The sequence below is a fragment of the Doryrhamphus excisus genome, chromosome 2, assembly GCF_030265055.1.
Source record: "Doryrhamphus excisus isolate RoL2022-K1 chromosome 2, RoL_Dexc_1.0, whole genome shotgun sequence".
Taxonomy (NCBI): Eukaryota; Metazoa; Chordata; class Actinopteri; order Syngnathiformes; family Syngnathidae; genus Doryrhamphus; species Doryrhamphus excisus.
Window position 1 is genome coordinate 18678470 of NC_080467.1, and position 21059 is coordinate 18699528.

Below are 21059 nucleotides of genomic sequence, written 5' to 3' on the forward strand. Positions count from 1 at the left end.
TCATTACCGCTTATCCTCACGAGGGTCACATGGGTGCTGGAGCCTATCCCAGCAGTCTTTGGGAGAGACGCGGGGTACACCCTGGACTGGTTGCCAGCCAATCATAGGGCACATATAGACAAACAACCATTCACACTCACATTCATACAATTTGGAGTCGTCGAGGGTGGGATTGAACTCGGGTCTCCTAGCTGTGTGGCCCTTTGCGCTAACCACTCATCCGCCGTGCAGCCTACAGAACAGACAATTTAAAATGTGTTAAGTTATGGAATACACTGTGATGAGGAATGGATGCCGGCCCTGAGAATGACCGGTCCAGGGTGTATCCACCTTCTAAATCAGCTGGGATTGGCTCCAACTTCCCAGGAATCCTGAAAAAGATAAATGGAGCACAACAGCATAAAGAGATGAATCTCATCCGGTTAGACTCATTTTTCCCCTCAATGAACCTCAAGCGGCAGCACTCATGCAGCCTGACACTACAACACCCCCACCATGCTGAAATGCAGGCAATACACTACTGTCTTTGTACTGCGATAAAAGCTGTACCCAGGCTATTATGAGCATACGTACATTCCATTCCTATAGTATTGTCTCTTTAGAAGAAATACCGTAATTAAGATGACTGCTGGAATATAAGAGGTGTTTGTGTGATGTATTTTTGAAGACACGGTCATACTTTTGGTCCACAAGATGGCAGCCTTTCACAATAATTTACATCACATTGCTCAACCTTCCAAAATCCTGTCGTTCCTGCACCTGACGTAAGCCATAAATGATTCCAGCTATAGCAGTATTTCCCTAAAAGTACATCCATATGGTATTACCGTATCATTGTTATTATTATACATGACACATATTTTTTGACGTTGTGATGCATTTTGTTATTTAATTTAGGCTTCATGAGTAAACAATCAGACTTTGTCTTAATCAGCAGTAATAAAAAAGCAAAATACAATATAATATTATTAATTAGTAATGAATCAATAATATTATTTGGGCATAACTTTACATTTGAATTTTATGGCAATTACTATTTTGAAAATGCGGCAACCTTTGGAGGCCATTAGTCAAAACGTCTCCTCCCGTTCCATGTGGAAGTGGTACATTTTTTGGCTTCTTAAGTTTAGAAGAAACTTGTGGCTCCAGCCTTCCCACGACCCCAGGGAGGATAAGTGGCATAGAAAATGAATGAATAGAATCTGAATACAGCTCATTAGGTACAGTGCTTATGCATCTTTGGATGTTTTAGCCTTTTATTACTTTTATGGTCACAATCAATGTATTTTTGGGCATCTACATTATCTGGAAATCAAATATATTCCCTTAAATATCTCATTTTATTGAAAGATGTTGCGCTTCCTTTTTCATTTCAGAGACTGTATGGAGTCAATAAGAGACTGCGTCAAAAAGTAGGGCAACAACAACTGAGAAGGCAGATTTTAAACCCGCAGTCTACGTTTCAACATATTCTCTCTGAAAAAAGAAAGACTGGATGATGAAACCCGGGCTGGAAAACAACATCGCATCACTGCTGGGGGATATTATGTCAAGACTGGTGTCAATATTTTTGACATACAAAGAGAATATCAGAGGGTTTTCTTTTTTTTAAGGTAGGGTTCACCTTTGGATGAACTCCCCAAAGTGGAGGCAGGATAGAAGTGAGGTGGGGAAGAAGGAGAGGTAGCAAAAATAGAGGAAGGATGAGGATGAGGAGGAGGAGTAAGCAAGGCTCTGGTCCATGTAAATCATCTCCATTGTTCTCGTAATGCAGCTTATGAGCAAACACATGCACACGCATTGAAGGAACCAGGACAGCATTACACACACACACACACACACACACACACACACACACACACACACACACACACTCAAATCTCAGGAAGCAAACTCCTCCACTTCCTTGCCTTAGTCTGTCCCTCATGGAGGTGTTTTTAATGCACCATAATCCCCTTCGTTCCCCTGAACACATAAAAGAAATATCCTTCTATCTGTGTTACTGTCTCTGACGGCCACTCGCTCATCACACACACACACACACACACACACACATTGTGGCGCCAGCTCATCAACATGCAGTCATTCAGTTGGCATTGGAGAGCAGGCTGCTAATTGGCTGCCAAGCAGAAAGTGTGTGTGTGTGTTGCTGCAGCAGAGCTGGGGTTGCTAAGAAATTCCCGTCACGTCTGTGAGCCTCGATTAAGATGTTGCTCCAGTTTCGAACAGACAGACATGTGGGGAGGAGGGTTAGGGGCGACGAGTGATGCAGAGGGGGGGAGGGGGGGGGGTACTCGGAGGAGAGGATGCAGCGGGGGAGATGAGAGGATGCCAGAAGAAGGGGCGGGGGAGAGGGGAAGCGAGGTGATGAGGTATGAAAAAAAAGTGAAGGGTGAGTGAAAGAATGCTGCAGTAGGTCTATGTGGAGGAAGTACACATCCTCGTGTAGCGCCGTCCTTAGCAGTGTCATAGAGTTCCAAAGTAAGGGCTTCTGATTGGAGTCTTGATGAAAGTGGTAGAGTTTCCGTCTGCTTGGAATGGAGGAGAGTGGGTTCGAGACCCACTGTTGGAATTGGGACGTGTTGCGAGAAAGTGGTCCAGCTCACTCCGTTATTTAGCACTGTCAAAGCTGCTTTGATTAAAGCTACAAATGCACTATGCTGTTCTCCAGATCAAGGCCCTATTTGAAAAAACGGTGGTCGAGAAGTCCTGAAAGAAAAGTTTTCAAACCGATGACGGAAAGTTACACCAAAAGTGCTCAGATTCATTAAGTATTGGGATCGCATTGTTTCCAACAAATTATGGTTCATTGTTCACGACACCGGCACGGTGGTCTAGGGGTTAGCGCCCAGACCTCACAGCTAGGAGACCAGGGTTCAATTCCACCCTCGGGCATCTCTGTGTGGAGTTTGCATGTTCTCCCCGTGCATGCGTGGGTTTTCTCCGGGTACTCCGGTTTCCTCCCACATTCCAAAACCATGCTAGGTTAATTGGCCAAATTGAATGTCCATAGGTATGAATGTGAGTGTGAATGGTTGTTTGTCTATATGTGCCCTGTGATTGGCTGGCGACCAGTCCAGGGTGTACCCCGCCTTACGCCCGAAGAAAGCACCCCCGCGACCCTCGTGAGGAAAAGCGGTAGAAAATGAATGAATGAATGAATGTTCACGACACGTGGCTGCGCGGCTAACCAAGTAGTTAGTGCTCATGCCTCACAGCTAGGAGACCAGAGTTTGCATGGTGCAAAGGTCAGATGGCGTAGTTTGTGGTTATTTATCAAAATAGACATGTTTCCACCATTTGGTAAAGGAGTTGATACAAGTTTTGGGAAGAATAGCATTGCTTATTCTTCCTATGTCTTTCCTGTGCGCCAAGGAAAAGGAAAGCCATCACCAGGAAAGTGAAAATTAACATAATAAGCACTGAAAGATGAACGGCGGTCGAGCAGTTAGTGCGCAGTTCAATTCCACCCTCGGCCATCCCTGTGTGGAGTTTGCATGTTCTCCTCATGCAATCCGGGTACTCCGGTTTCCTCTCCCATTCCAAAAACATGCTAGGTTAATTAGCCACTCCAAATTGTCCATAGGTATGAATGTGAGTGTGAATGGTTGTTTGTCTATATGTGCCCTGTGATTGGCTGGTGACCAGTCCAGGGTGTACCCCGCCTCTCACCCGAAGACAGCTGGGATAGGCTCCAGCACCCCCAGCGACCCTCGTGAGGATAAGCGGTAGAAATGAATGAATGATTGTTCATGACACCCCCATGGAAGAACAGTGCAGCAAAACAAATGAAGGACAACCATTTCAAGTCTTTGACGTTTCACGTCAATCTAAGTTTGGGTATATTCCCTTCCGAGTTTGTAATTTTTTGATCTTTGTTTAATATAACTAGCACAGAAAGCTCTTCCAGAATCTGCACCTATTCAGCTGTATTTCTTTGGATTTTGTGCTTCCTGTGAAAACGGTCTGTTTTAAAGTATTCCACCCACAGCCGGCCACCAGCTATTCATTACTGAGTCCTTTTAGTTAACATTTTATTTATATTTCAGGGGTGTTTAAATCTTTAAAGTTTGATTGTTACATTATATTCTAGCTTGTTAGTAAAGTTGTCACACATATCGCAGATTGGAGTTGGCTGGTGGCAGAAACCATTACTTTCCGCTCAAATACTCCGCGATACTGAGATAACTCCATCGTTCATCTGGTATCGGCTTCACCCCTTAAACGAAGCACGGCTATGATGCTTCAGATGGTATTCAAAGCGATCCTCCAGAACAAATTGATGGAAGCTCTCACAGATAACAAGGGGGTAAAATAAGATGAAATAATTATAACACTGACTATTAGTTATGGAAGTGGGGAAGTAGATCATTAGAATCACATGACTCTTTGCCAGCGACAAAGAGGGGACACTAGGGTGAAAATGCTGATAAGAAGCGAGCAATAATGGAGAAGGATAAAAAACAAAAAGGCACGCATACATCAGCAAAGTCAAAACGGGGTGATCATGTGAAGGTTATGGATACTCAGCTTCCAGTTCAGACTATAATGAAGCCGTGAGAGACTCTTCAATGATTCTAGGTCATGCACTGAGTCACACTTGCTCTCACTTTCATGTTCATACTACAAGCGCGCCCACACAAGGCTCAGATATTTCACCGCAATGGTCGTTATGTAATCACAGCGGAGAGGGAGACGGCGAGAGCATGCTATCTGCAGCCTAATTAGACAGAGACACCAGCAGACGCAAGACTCGCTGCTGTCTGTGTCTGACTTTCACCGCAGACGAGCTGCTGCTTGCACGCTGCAGCATCAAAACAACTTCTTTGAGTGTTCCATCGGTCATTAGATTCATACCATGCAGGTAAGCTGGAGCTTAATATAGTTAATAATATAACATGCGTGTTTTTGGACAGCAGGAACCCTTGCAAGTACAGAACACAACTTTTTATTATTAGCGCAATTTGTGTTTCATTTTTGCTGTTTTTTTGTTAGTTTTTTCTGCTTATAAATTTTCTTCTTGTTATATTATGACTTTTTTTCCATTTTTTTAAAACTCTATATTCACAAAATGATCTTATTTCCCTGAGTTCACAAGTCTATTTTTTTAAATGGCAACTTTTTCGGTTAGAATATGACTCTTGTAAAATTGCAGCTATATTTTGGTTTCTTCAACTTTCGTCTTGTACATTTTCCTCGCCAAATATTTTGTCTTTATTCCCATAATATTGTAACTTTTTGTCCAACTTGATTTTCCACAATTTGTTTAGTTTCTCATAAAATATCATGATTTTTTTCCCGCTTTATGCTGCAAAAATGTTACTTTCCTCATAATATCTCAGTGTTATTCTCGCAAAATTACAACTTCTTTGACTAAATTCATTCATTTTCTACCGCTTATCCTCACGAGGGGTTCTGGAGCCTATCCTAGCTGTCTTTGGGTGAGAGGCGGGGTACAACCTGAACTGGTGGCCAGCCAATCACAGGGCACATATGTATAGACAAACCACCATTCACACTCACATTCATACCTATGGACAATTTGGAGTCGGCAATTAACCTAGCATGTTTTTGGAATGCGGAAGGAAACCGGAGTACCCGGAGAAAACCCACGCATGCACGGGGAGAACATGCAAACTCCACACAGAGATGGCCGAGATGGGATTGAACTCAGGTCAGCTGTGAGGTCTGGGTGCTAACCACTCGACCTCTGTGCAGCCCTTTTGACTAAATTATTATTTTATTTTTTTTGTTTTAGTTTCTTTAGTTTTGCCAATTAAATAATAACCACATTGCTCTACACAGACAAGAGCTGGGATTCAAACCCAGAATCTGGCTGTGACGCAGATGTCATATCGCGTTCCACCATGCTGATTCTCACAGTCATTTACTAAAACAGACAAAAAGCTAAGCAGTGAATCAAGACCACAGACGGTACATCACTCAACGAGTCCCTGTGTCTTAGCATGTGGCTCCACGTGAACCGTCACAGCGACCTAAAACAAGGTCAAACCTGTGTGGGTGTGAAAGTGTGTGTGTGAGTGTATGACTGTGGCCTAAGTGATCTCAAGGTCCTATCATGTTTGTTTGATGGGGGATAATTAAATCGGTAATGGAAACCAGCCTGCTCTGATTGCGATCGATTTGATTGATGCGGCACGCACATGTGCAAACACTCCACCGGCACCTCGTCTCTCACACAAGTGAGGACACCCCTCAGATTTCAGGAGACAAAGGGTAAGCAAACTAGCAACCGGTGAGTGCTTTTAGATGGCTCCAAATATGAATGTAAGCTGCACGACAATCTGTCAAGATGTGCACCCGTGCAGAAAACAAGATGTTGACAATGTGAATGATTCTGTGTTTACACGTAAATGGTTTCAGGGGACACTGAGTCAAGTTGAGAAACACTGATAATGACTGATGTCGGCTTGTTACTGTTCAATGACGACATCTAAAGTGGGGGCCTCAGGTCCTGTTTTCAGTGGATCGCGAGCAGTGATGGGAATAACGGAATTACTAACGCCGTTAGTTTTGTCAGTAACAGGTAATCTAAATCATTTTTGACACCCCGTTACTGTACCTTACTGAAGTCGCCATCCATCCATCCATTTTCTACCGGTTATCCTCACGAGGGTCGCGGGTGGTGCTGGAGCCTATCCCAGCTGTCTTCGAGTGAGAGGCGGTGTACACCCTGGACTGGTGGCCAGCCAATCACAGGGCACATATAGACAAACAACCATTCACACTCACATTCATACCTATGGACAATTTGAAGTCGCCAATTAACCTAGCATGTTTTTGGAATGTGGAAGGTAACCGAAGTACAAATGCACGGGGAGAACATGCAAACTCCACACAGAGATGGCAGAGGGTGGAATTGAACTCAAGTCTCCTAGCTGTGAGGCCTGCGTGCTAACCACTCGATCACCGTGCAGCCCATACTGAAGCCGCCTAAAAATATATTACCGACTTCATTACTAATCTGCAGCGCAGTGAGAGTTGCAGAGTGACAAGGGAGGGGGGGGGGGGATTGGCTAAGGTTTAGTAGATTGTGTCTTCAGCCAATCAGAAAACTCGGGTGGGCGGAGTTATTAACTAGCAATACGGAGTTATTCCAACAAGTGAAAAAAAAACTCGGGGAAGTCAGTATCACGTGATGTTGATGTTTACGTTTTACTGGGCATGCCCCATTGACTATTCTGGTTGATTATAGCGGCGCATGTAGACAGGATATATATTATAATTATATTATCTATTATAATAATAATATTCATTTCCATACCTTACCATTGTTTTTGGAAAAGTCATTCAGAAAGATTCCATTCGGAAAAAGGAAAAACTGCTCATGTAAATGTGGCTAATGTTTGCTAGCAATCTACTGCCATTACTGATATTGTGTCTGTGTCAGCCGACATCGATATGTGTAACATGTGTAACATGACATATCTCCTCGTGTAATGGACTGAATGTATTTCATGATTTCGGGAAAAAAAATATCAACCGATATCGCATTTTTATGGTGATAATGGTCCGATAATTATTGATACCGATATTTATCGGACATATATCACTTGTTTAAGTACTTGTGCAACTTAGTTATAAATTGGGATAATATTGTCATATTGGGAAGTGTTTGTAAAATTGCTAATGCTAAGGCTAGCCATTATATGGGATTTTCAATGTAAAGTAGAATTGAGCTAGCACATCTGCTTTTAATGCATATCATTGATGTTGAACGTCAAACATAGATGATTTGTGTCTTATAATTGACTTGCTATATTTCTGCATGTTCCATTTTACAGTACTTGAAAGTAAAGGCTCTGAGATGGAACGTAAATAGAGTCTTTATTGACAAACCCGTTTAGCAGCACTCATTAAATTGAGATGCTACAATGTACGACATGATGCATTTATTAAAATACATCATCAAAGTTAGCCAGGCCCTCCTGAATCATCAAATACTATTCTGCTTGCTTGCCTTTGTTTTATAATGTGTTTTATTTGCTGCGTGACAATGATTAGTCGTGATGGACGATAGTGAGCCAGTAATTGTGACAAGGACAAAGCATTAACATTGAAGCAGGGACAATGGCGGTGCAGCTGCTTGGCCACTACATTATTCACAAAGGATGAATGAATGGGGAAAATGGGGAGTTGGGGGGAGAGTGTGGGGGGAAATTCATAGTCCAATATGACTGCGAATTGACTAGTCGCATACTCTGAAACACCCCTACTCAGCAGCAGAAGCCGTGGGCCCCCCCATGTAATGAGAGTGGTACAATCTTGATCACATAACATTATGATTTATCCAAAGGTAAGATTGAGAGTTGAATATTATATTATATAATAGTCAAATACTCTGAAACACCCCTACTTAACAGCATTCGTGGGCACTCCCAATGGAAACAGAATGGTACTATCTTGATCACATAACATTTTATGATTCGCCAATGAGATTGATAGTCGAATAAGACTTACAAATTGAATCGTCAAATAGTATAAGACACTCCTACTCAGCAGTATCCGTGGGCACCCCCATGTAATGAGAGTGGTACAATCTTAATCACATGACATCTTTATATGATTTGACGGTGAGATTCATAGTCGAATATGACTCCGAATTGACTAGTCGGATACTCTAAAACACGCCTACTCAGCAGCATCCCTGGGCACCCCCAATGAAATCAGAATGGTACTATCTTGATCACATAACATTTCATGATAGTTGAATAAGACTTACAAATTGAATCGTTAAATAGTATAAGACACCCCAACTCAGCAGTATCCATGGGCACCCCCATGTAATGAGAGTTGGTACAATCTTGATCGCATGACATCTTCATACGATTTGACGGTGAGATTCATAGTCGAATATGACTGCGAATTGACTAGTCGGATACTCTAAAACACCCCTACTCAGCAGCAGCAGCCGTGGGCACCCCCATGTAATGAGAGTGGTACAATCTTGGTCACATGACATCTCCATATGATTTGATGGGGAGATTCATAGTTGAATATGACTCCGAATTGACTAGTAGTCGGATATTCTAGAACACCCCTACTCAGGAGCATCAGCGGGCACCCCCCATTGAGTCAGAGTGGTACAATCTTGATCACATGACATCGTCATATGATTACGAGATCGACAGTCAAATCAGACTCCTCTGAATCGAATGGTCAAATAGTTGAATATTCCAAGACACACCATGCATTTTGTTGCCCTGTACAAGTGACATGAGCAATAACAATAAAGTTGAATCTAATCTAATCTAATCTAATGTATATTATTATATTTCATAATTTATCATTATCATATTTAATATTTGCATTGTAATATTTTTTAACACTCCCAAATTGGTACAGTTTGACTAACCCAACTCCTATTTAGTATTGCACACTTCATAGTTAAATTATAGCTTAGATGCGTTAAGTCGAATCTGGCATCTCATAGCTTTTAGGCCCATTTGGAGAAAACATACCAGACCGCCCCCCCGCCTCTCAGTGTCAAAACGCTGATGTGTAATCAAAGCTGTCTTTCAAAAGGAATAAGATGAACCGGCCTCTGGTGGGCTGACTTTATTGATCCGCCGCTATCTGGCCTGTGTGATGTATTTCTACTTTTCAGCCATAATGAAAAGAAGCTCAAACTTTGCTAGTAAAATTGTTATAATGGAGTTATTCTTTGAGAAGGCTCATGCCCCCACAAGGACAAGGGGTTGCAGCATGAGGGCTTTGTGTTTGCTCCTATCGTGGTCTATTTTAAGTTTTGCAAAATTTGTTCTGTCTTGCTTTTGGTGTGAGCGAGCTGATAAAATATGCATGGTTTGGACTTTTCACCTTTCCGATTTTTATTCCTTGTATAAATCAAAGGAAAATGGAGCCTTTTATGGTTGGAGCTCATCCATGTTTGATGTTCAGCCAGGAGGGAGACCTAGATAATAGAAGCTATCAGAGACATACAGCGCTGTGTCTGCGTGTGTGTGTATGCATGTCCTCATCCGCTAAGTGTTTCATTGCACCAAATTAATGGACTTCAATGTATTAGCGTTTACACATTGACAAAGACTTGGATTGAAACTAAATAGTGTAATGCAATGTACATGTGCATGCATTTAATAATAATTACATTGTAATTTTACAACCGCACAATTGAAATGTGCTGTATTTGTGCTCCAAATGAGGTCAGTCCAGATCTCCTTGTTTGCTTAACAACAACAAAAAAGGCATTTTAAACGTCTGCTCTTCCTTGTACTATTCTAATGCATCATTCATTCATTCATTTATTCATTTATTCATCCAGACAAACCCATTCATAGCATCGCAGACAGTCAATGATATTTCGGCTGCGACCAAAGAAAACTCTTGGGAAGTTCACTGAGGGAAAGTGATCACCGCGCAGAAGTGATTCATCAAAAAACTGTAGACTGTCTGCAGGGAGAGTCCCCAGAGAAACACGTGCACTCACAGCAGAACCTCCACTTTTGACATTTATTGTCAAAAATATGTCTCGGTTTTCATTCATTTACTTGGTTAGCAGAGTCCAAACAAAGCATGCATGTGCTGGGGAAGAATGGACTATCAAGCTGGGGCACTATAGACCAGGATGTCCAAAGTGCGGGCCACAGAACATTTGATATAGTCAAGATATTAAGAGAAAAAAAACTGTTAAACTGTAATTTTATGAGAGTAAAGCCATACCATTATGAGGAAAAAAAACATTTATTAGCATAAATAAATTTAAATATTAAAGGAAAAATATGTCATTTTTCAAAAGTCATTATATTATGAGAAACATCAAAAACAAAACATTTTTGAAAAAAATAAAATATTACAGTAATAAGGTAAAAAATAAAATGGGGAAAAATGATCATATTACACAAAGAAATGATTAAAGTAGAAATTACTAAATTACTAAACAAAAAGAAAATTAAAAAGAACAATAGTAGAAATGTAAAAAAACCCAATAATTTTATGATAATAAAGTCAAAATATTAAGAGAAAAAGGTTGTATTCTAATGAGAAAAAAAGTTGCAATTTTACATGAATAAACTTGTAATATTATAAGTAAATATATTATATTATCGGTTTCTAATATAATAATATTAAAGTAGCATATAATTTAATTTTCATTATAGTCTATGGAAGAATTGGCTTTGGTTTGATAACCTATATAATAAGATGCACAAGTAGTCGGCCATTTTGGTATGCAGGCGCCTGTTTTGGTAAATTTGCACATTTTCTGTGTTTTCTGTCTAATGTGGCTCATTTTTAATATTACCCCAACAAGCAGACGGCCAATGGACCACAGGCCGCACCTTGGACATCCCAGATATACAGTCGATATACAAGATATCCAAAAGTAATTATGAATGGTAGTTTGTCCGTATATTAGCCTTGTGATTGAAGGACCAATGATTGGACAATCAGCCAGAGCAGCTATACTATAAGTCAACATCCGTACCATTACCTCCACATCTTGTACTTCTCCAAGTATACTGACTGTGGCCTTTCCGGCGAGCACACATTGCAGAGGTTGTATTTCACAGGAGAGAATATCAAAACAATTTGCAGGAGCGAGAGATCAGTGCACAGCAGCATGTCTTCATTAAAGCACATAGCTAGAAGGGCTGGAAACCTCCAAATGTCTAATCCACAACCATCTAGTTTGTCATGAAAGTCTGCAAAACACCTTCATGCGTAGCTTTTGCTCGTTTGGTGTGCACAAGTAATGTCATGGTCCTTTGTCTCGTGGCTTATTTATGTCTGGAGGATATCGTTCCGGGTTTAAAGCTGTAAATACGAAGAAAAGCTCAGGAACTGAGTGAATAAAAGGCCACGGAAGTTTAAAGCTACAGACACAGATTCATACAGAACACGTACAGTAACCAGGCAAAAATATAGTAGTTGACAAATAAGCCATGTTATTGTTCCACACATGGTAACCTGCAGTGACCCACGCCATGCTGAAACTCAACTCTGAACACCCAACATCACTTCCTGTCAGCAACACACGCAAGCACAACAACATGAAGACAATAACAATGCCCTTAAGGGTCATAGCGTTACATTGACCACCACAGGAAGTACTGTACAGATCAGGAATAAAATAAAAACAAAACAACAAGTCGCAGTGCTGACACCTGTGAGTTTATATTATGTCTTATTTTCACTTATTACGCCTACTTTGTTGGGTAATACGAGTGTAAAGCTGACTATAGGGGTGTTATTCCATTTCTACAGGGCTCTAATGGTGTTACAACCGTATTTAGAAGGTTGTAAACAGGATCTCTAACTATGAAAATATTCAGTTTAGAAATACAGAGTCCTAAAATATCACTGAATGACGTTGGTTTCTAGAAGCTAAGGGTTCCTTTTTGTCCCATTGCTTACATTTCTATAATGCCATTACTCCAGATTTCATCATCAGATGTGACAACGAGTATGATTCAACATTAAACCTAATTAGGATACAACATGGAGAAGAACAAAGAACACGTCTAACCAGTGGAAGTGTGTGTGTGTGTGTGTGTGTGTGTTCACGTGCGTCAAACCTCATTACCCAGGAGCAATAGCGCAGTGTGTGTGTGTATGCATTAGAGCGAGGTATATGTGTAGCATTTTCGCTATTAATATACATTTATATCCTCCTTGTCTCCCGATAACTGCGTTTTCATCTCACCTTGACCGACCTTCAGCATGCGCTCATGCATGCAATTGCTGCGCATACACCCATTACACTAAAGGGACAATTCTCCTCATGTATGATTGACTGCTTGGAATAAAGGACCTTGGGAAAACATCTGGGCAAGTGACAAATACTTCCCTCTGGCTGCCTTTGTATGAAGGAGACAGATACCATGCAAGCCAGACAGTGAGCGGGTGGGGGTGGGGGGGTGTTTGTGTGTTGAGTTATCTCCAATGCTACACAAAGACCTGCCAGTAGCCTTTCTGTGTGTGTGTGTCTGTGTGTGTGTCCTTGCCAGCCAGCCACTTGACATCACACGGCCCTCTCATGGCAGGCTTGTCGGATCACAAACAGAATGGATAAGGCTATTTACCAGCGGCTTATTTGGTCGGGGTCAGACCTCCTGTTTCATGTTCAGGATGGATGCTGCTACATTGAGATCATCTTTATCTGCTCACACGCAGCTAACATCCAATTGTATGAAGGGAAATGGTGGAAAAACAGAGGGACAGAAATAAAGTCATTGGGGCATCACAGGTGAAAGTGTGTTGGTAAACCTGGTAAGCCGATTTGGTGGTTCGGGTTTGAACCCCGGCAGTATCACACTTGCTGTTTTTTTTTCATTAGAATATTTCAGTGTGAGAATTGCTGGATTATGAATTGTAATTGACTATTTTCATAGTTGCAATGATAGTTTGCCTTTAAAAATACATTAGAGCCCCGTGGACATGAAATAGCACCCCTATAGTCACTTTTATACTGGGTTTACCTAATATAGCAAACATGATAAGTGATAAGACACAAGGAAAGTTCCTTGTGTTGTATGTCGGTTGCATGGCATTGATAAATAGATACTGTATACAGGACAGCTAGTCTTTCATACAAACACGTAAAAATTATGGGCACTGCTGCACTACTATCTTTTTTTTTTTTTTTACACCACATTGTGCATAAGAGGATGTAAGAATGACGTAAGAATGTGGCAATGGGATTTCTGCAGACACAAGAGATGGTTGCCGCTTTAAACATAGCATTCTACCGAGCTAACCAAGTTAGCCTCCAATTTATTCATGCTAAACTTAAAGGGTTTGAAACTGAGGAACTGGGAAAGAAGGACAAAAGTCAGAAGCTATAAAAGTACCACTTCCACAGGGAATGGGAGGAGAACTTCATTCAACTTTTTCAATTTTTACTTATAATGTAATGGCTTTGACACATTCATTAATACAATAATTGATGCTTTTCTAGTATCCTTTGCAGAGGTGTTGTTTGTTTAAATAATGTTTTCCTGCCTTTAATTTGGATTCATTCATTCATTCATTTTCTACCACTTAACAATAAAATAAAATAAAATAAAAAACAAATAAATAAAAAATAAATAATAAAAAACAATAAAATATGAAGGTAAATACAAATAAAACAATAAAAATGTATATAAAATAATAATTATAAAATATACATTTCTGCCCTACAATTAATTAAAAATACATGTAAATTTAAAAAAAATAAATGCATATAAAAACGTCATTCCCTTTTGCAGCACTGCACCAATGCACCCTGAAAACATCATAGACGCTCATGAAATGCCATCGTCTTTCATGTCCACAGATCCACAGACACCCCCACAACCTCATCCAAAGTGACAGCTAAGGTTCTGCTGAAGGTCATTTATCATGATTAAAGGAGGTCTCTCCGCAATGATTTTCAAATGACCCATGGGATGTCTCGGCCACTGACATCTCTTCAAGAGAAAATTACTTTATTGTGCCCTGGGACACCTGATTTTACACCGACGCAGTGGCCGGGACGGTTAGGAGTGATGTTGCCAGGAATAAAGGATGTAAAGGCAACAAAAGGCCACCCTTGATAGAGTCAAATATGGAGATGAAGAGGTACGATGCTTACAGGGATGGCTGTGCTAGCCCAAAGCCACAATCCGCTTCATCCAAGAACAATCCCACTCAGCACCAGTGGGAATACAGGCCCAGTGCAATCCCAACACACACACTTGGTCTTTTCTTCAAGGCGCTGATACAGAGGTTTTTCGTAATAGCGGCACTGATGGCGTGATGGCCAATTTCACCTTCAAACACTTTTAGCACGTGTGGTTGTTATAATCACCTTGAGCTATGAAAGGAAGCGATTCCCCCAGAGATCCCACCCTGCTTTCATTTGCCGTCATCACATACCCACATATCCTCCTCATATCTGGTGTATATGTAAACAAACATCGCCGCAACAGTGTGACCTTCACACATGTGAAAATCTGTAGAAATGAAGATATAATGTTAGAATAATGCTTATTACCTTCAGGCTTCCCTTTTTTGGTTCTGTAAATATACACAACTTCTCAATTTGTTGAAGTAACAATGAAAAACTCCCAAATCATAAGTTTGTACAATTTTATTGCAAAAATATAGAATTTGAGAACACGCTACAAAAACAGCAACACAAACATAATACATGACAGTCTCAAAGACAAACTAATATAGCACAACAGTTACTGAGTATGCTTTACTGTGCTTTCAATGAATCCAGAACTGTCCAGCCCAAAAACAAACAAAAATGTTTTTTTTTTCGGCCTGGGGAAAAGCAACAGCTACACGTTTTTACAAATGAAAAAGTTTTGATTCTTCCATCCCAGCGTGGACAAACGTAGGTGGTTGTCGCATCACAAAGACGTCAGTTGGACCCGTACGCCAAGTTCAATCATCAACATCATAGACGGGTGGTAGATGATTGATATTCCGAGTATAATCACTAAATGAAATCAAAACCTGCAAATAAACAAACTCCCACAGTGGAACCTCAAAATCGGACCATCACAAAGATCACTCCAGGGAAAAAAAAAAAACAACAGAAAAGCTTTGGAGACACAGTACTACCGATCTTTTGGATGTATGCTTAGCTTACTGCAAGGAACTCACCTTCTGTAATGCTGACAGACAACCCCCATGTAAGCAGTAGTGGTTTTGCCCGTACTGTATGTTATTTATTTATTATCAACTCTGAAAAATTGTATAAAAAAACGCAAACAAATCAAATGTTGACTGATGTCGACCTTTCAGGTTCCACTGTAGTTGCCGTGGAAACATCCACAACTTAGGTGTCCATGACACAAGAAAGAAAACAGTAACATTGACAAGTGTTGAATATAACACTTAGCGGTTGATTGGGATTAGAGGCGAAGGCAGGGGTGGGCAAATATTTTGACTCGTGGGCCGCATTGAGTTATTCATTGAGTTAGTCATTGAGTTAGTCATTAAGTTGTATGTTCACATCAAACTATGTAATTTAATTTTACAGTTTTTTTTTTTTTTTTTTTTTACTAAATAAGAATCCGACTTGCAAGTTGCCAGTTTGGATGTTAAAAGTTGAAATACTCAGAAAGCAACAGACGGGCCGGATTCAAAAACTAGGTGGGCCGCATGTGGCCCCCGGGCCATAGTTTGCCCACCCCTGGACTCAGGCGTACACTTGTCCCATCACTTCTACATTGCAGTATTACTAGAATTGACTTGACTTTGTGGATTATTTTCAGTCTTAATCCGCATTTTGATGATTTATTTGCGCGGCGGTTAATAAGTACTTGCGAGAGGAGCGATTGCATGAATTAAATGACCTGCTGTTTTTTATACCCAAATATGTGTAGTTTAATGTGAGCGAGCGTGTTGTGTGTATTTTGACTGATTATTTTGAGTTGTTCTATCAGTTGAAACAACTAGCGAGGAGCGATCGCGTCATTCCATGACGTTTCCCAGCTCACCAAAGTAGGGTAGGTGTGCCGTGCCTGGGACTTGCTGACATGCTGTGGATAACCAGAAATGAAACTTTATGTTTATTATTGATTGTAACGGAATAACAATACCTACATCTTCTTTTTTGAAGTCGGTACATTTCCAGTGAAAATGCTGTCCCACCAACATGGTTGTTATTAGACTGTTTGGGGTCTACGCACACCCAAAAATTGTGCCATACATCTGAAAACAGTGGTCTACATCCTTGAATTGAATTGCTTAAAATATAGTACACTATTGCTCAAAAGTTTGGGATCACTTCTTTGTTTTCCAAAGAAAACACACATTTTCTTGGATTTCACCAAAAAAAAATTCAATTTCACAAAATTTTTATCAATTTTACAAACAATTCAAATGTATCAGATGATTTTCAAAGAATGATTGACATTTTTGCATAGAGGCCTGCTATCAACAACTGTCAGTCCTCTGCATCAATCTCCTGGTATGGCTGCTAATCCAAGTTCATCATTTTATGAGGCTAATAGATTATTAGAAAACCCATCTAAAAAAATCTCTTACCATGCTGTTAACTACTCCCTTCAGAGAGCAGCACAAACTGGGTCTAACAAGGACAGAAAAACGATGCACAACTGTGCAAGAAGACAAATATCTGAGAGTGTGTAGTTTAAGACAAAGACGCCTCACAGGTCGTCACCTGGAAGCTGTACTAAAAATGTCCAAGTCGTCCCAAACCTTTGAGCGGTAGTGTATTACCAAAGCTTTGTGCTCATGTGTCCAAAACAGACATTGCAAACCCAATTTAGCACCGCCTTTCTGTCGGCGAATCAAAACAAAAAGAGCAGGGCAACAGATGATCATAAAGTGCAAATAAAATTAGTTCCAACATACATTGTCTGACATTCTTCCTATTGCCTGCAGATATAACCTCGGCAAAAAGGTACATCAATAAAACACGGGGCACCATTGGGGGGCGGGGGCAGTGGTGCTAAAAAAAAACCCAAAACATACGAGGCACTTGTAAGAGTGTAGAATTTTCCAGTTGTTCATGCCCGAGGAACAGCTTTCCCAATCAGGGGGAATAATACTACGGTTGCGTGTAGTGGAAATGTTTTGAAGTAATTATAGTGTGATTAAGGAATTTAACAAATACTAGGCTACAAATCAAACACAGCCAGCTCAATGACTTTACTGTACATGTCCTATAAACTGTACAAGTAATATTCTATATGGCTGTTACCTCCCACTGAGCTGGATCCAGTTATACTTTACTCCTGCAAACTGAAAACTGTTGGCCATTAATATGATATCTAGCAGAATAGGGACATAATTCACAAGTTTTAACACCATAACCGCTTCCAACCACCATAGAGGCCTCATCGGGGTCCTTATTTCAGTCTTAACCTGGTCCCTAAAACGTGAAACACCCCTTAAAAAATCATACATTCTTCTTGTGTGCTTATCAAACAGTCCAGTGAATATCGCTCCTATCCCGTCTCTTAGAAAAGTAGCTTTACAACGCCCAACCTTTTTTCCACCACATGCACACCACAGCACAAGCTATGAAGGAGCTATGAAGGAGCAGTCGGGCCACACTGTGAAGAAAAAGCGATAATCCAAGGACGACAAAGTCATGGAATTATAAGAAGCTGGAATGAGGACAAATGACAAAACTGAAATATATTACGGGGATAAATAGACATAAAATGCCCTGTAGATATAAAATAACACGCCTATAGTCAATTTTATACTCCTATTTTTCATCCTTTATATCAGATTGCACAACTATTATGCAAAATTTTGCCTCTAATTTTTCCTGTAAACTTAAAAAGAGGCGGCACGGCGATGGGGTGTTTAGCGCGCAGACCTCACAGCTAGGAGACCAGGGTTCAATTCCACCCTCGCCCATCTCTGTGTGGAGTTTGCATGTTCTCCCCGTGCATGCGTGGGTTTTCTCCGGGTACTCCGGTTTCCTCCCACATTCCAAAAACATGCTAGGTTAATTGGCCACTCCAAATTGTCCATAGGTATGAATGTGAGTGTGAATGGTTGTTTGTCTATATGTGCCCTGTGATTGGCTGGCCACCAGTCCAGGGTGTACCCCGCCTCTCGCCCAAAGACAGCTGGGATAGGCTCCAGCACCCCCACGACCCTCGTGAGGAAAAAGCGGCAGAAAATGAATGAATGAATGAACTTAAAAAGAGTTTCAAACAGAGTGGGGAAGGAGTAAGAAATCAAAAAATTACCACTTCCAAACAGAATGTGAGAATTTTTTTTTTGACCAGAATAATACACGACTTGGGGCTGCACGACTGACGAGTGGTTAGCACGTAGGCCTCACAGCTAGGAGACCAGAGTTCAATCCCACCCTCGGCCATCTCTGTGTGGAGTTTGCATGTTCTCCCCATGCATGCGTGGGTTTTCTCCGGGTACTCCGGTTTCCTCCCACATTCCAAAAACATGCTAGGTTAATTGATGACTCCAAATTGTCCATAGGTATGAATGTGAGTGTGAATGGTTGTTTGTCTATATGTGCCCTGTGATTGGCTGGCGACCAGTCCAGGGTGTACCCCGCCTCTCGCCCAAAGACAGCTGGGATAGGCTCCAGCACCCCCAGCGACCCTCGTGAGGATAAGCGGGAGGTGAATGAATGAATAAATGAATGAGTGAATGAATACACGACTTTCATTTCAATAGGTTTTAACTAATCATAGACCACAGTCTACCATAAAAAAATGTAATGAATTGATTTCTGAAAAACTGCATCATAGTAAAGGACGACTGCATACACGTATTAGTGTGGCCCCAGTACTCCTTGCTCCCAAGCAAACAACAGTGTATGAGCAATAATAAGAACAAAAAAAAGCAAGTCATCAACAAAGTATATGGACTTTGTCATCCACACAAAAGGTTCCTATTTCTTTCAGGCTTTAAATATGACTTCATAAAATATGTATTGAAATATCACTAGACTTTTGCAAATGAATTCCGACTGGCAAAATATGAACTTTAAGTGGCTCGCTCTTTCATGAATGTTGCCAGGGTTAACTAAGATATAAAAACTCTTCTACTCTGAGATGCTTGATCAATACCAACGTGTCCACATGATGGTAGACAGAAGAACAATGCTCCCTGCTTTAAATATCTATAATACATTATATACATGAAATACACATATAGGCGGAGCTTCACAGATAAAGCACAAAACATTTTTTGCATTTTTCCCCATAAATATCAAGAAATAATAAATAAGTGATTATCCATTTCTTTAATATTGCCTCCGTTTGCCAGCGGTTCCAGTTGGAGTGAGGTGTGTCCGAGGAGATTCGGTTGCATGAACTGAAGAGATTGCTGAGTTTTCTGTACCTGAATCCTGGTAGAAGAGAAGGATCCGTGAGAAGGTCAACCAATAACTCAAATTCTTCACCAGTGCTTGAATGTTCCACTGGGTTCTAGAAGAATCCTCAACTAATCCTGATGAAGCAGTGTGGCTGATCTGAATGAGGGGCGTGGACACATTTTCTCTCCCCGCCTCCTTGGAGAAAAGACGACATTAAGCGAGCTCACGTGGTCATGCAATCCGCGAGCAAACTTTAGAAGAACCTTAGTGTGAAGAAAGAGTGCTTAAACCTCCTATACATTCATCCAGAAACGAGACAGGTCCATAGCCGGAGCACCTTTGATGCATCTCAGCTTTCACTCGCCATTCATTGAAAGGAAATTATGGAAATGTGATAGGATGAGGCTCGGGATCGGACACGAGTTTGACAGCCAGTTCAGACCCCCGAAACACACATCAACATGGCAGATGATGGTCCGTCGATACCCCGGCTGGTGATCACTTCCGAGACTCCCAACACGACCGTGCTTCCAGATCCAATTACCATACAGAACCGCTGGACTCAAGGTAACCTGAGACAGGCCTGACTTATTTGTGACTTAGCCAAAAAGTGCTGGTTGCTCTCAAAGTCTGCGAGAGTCAGAATCAAACGTTGAGTCCACCGCATTCCCTTCATTGTACAACCAATCAGTTCCTCCTGTTTGGTCTGTGACACCACAAAAAAAAAAAAAATCAGCTCGCTGGTCCATAAAAACTGTCTCCTTGTCATTAGAAAGTGCTAAGCCGCCCTAGGTCCAACTTTTCAACTCAAACTAGGTCCACATGTATTGTGCGTCGGATGTGCATCAGATGTTCACACTGGTATTGGAGCTGTTCATATGGACTCTCATCTCCTGAATACTAGTGATGATTTTTTTTTGATGTCCTGCTAGGTTCACCCCAACTCTCCGCAAGTCCCTAAAAACAACACAAAAACATTAAAAATGTTACATCAAGTCACAGAAATACAAATGACAGCAACTGCATTGAGATTGAAGTTAAGAAGAGCTGGTAAAGTGCACACACTAAATTCTAAGCAAGATTGCATTTTGAAAATCATGGTAAAATACGCTTTGGTTTCACACACAAAAAGATGCCTTGCCTCAAACGCAACATAAATGACAGCAACTGCATTTTTGAGTAATGTGATTCAAGTTAGGAAGAGCTGGAAAAGTGCAAAAAATTAAATTTAGGCAACAATAAATATTTATAATAATAAAATATAATAGGGGCGGCA

The 21059-nt window shown here is 40.9% G+C and overlaps 1 protein-coding gene across 2 annotated transcripts in view; it reads right to left on the minus strand.

Moving 5' to 3' along the window:
* Positions 1–15994: 15994 nt before the first annotated feature.
* Positions 15995–21059, minus strand: part of LOC131103400 (ephrin type-A receptor 5) — a 62227-nt gene continuing 57162 nt past the window's right edge. The window contains exon 19 of one of the 2 annotated variants that reach the window (XM_058049676.1): positions 15995–20740. In XM_058049676.1, coding sequence (XP_057905659.1) covers positions 20629–20740 — 112 coding nt within the window. In that variant the 3' untranslated portion in view covers positions 15995–20628. The remainder of the gene's footprint in view (positions 20741–21059) is intronic. The other variant, XM_058049685.1, reaches the window with a different exon arrangement.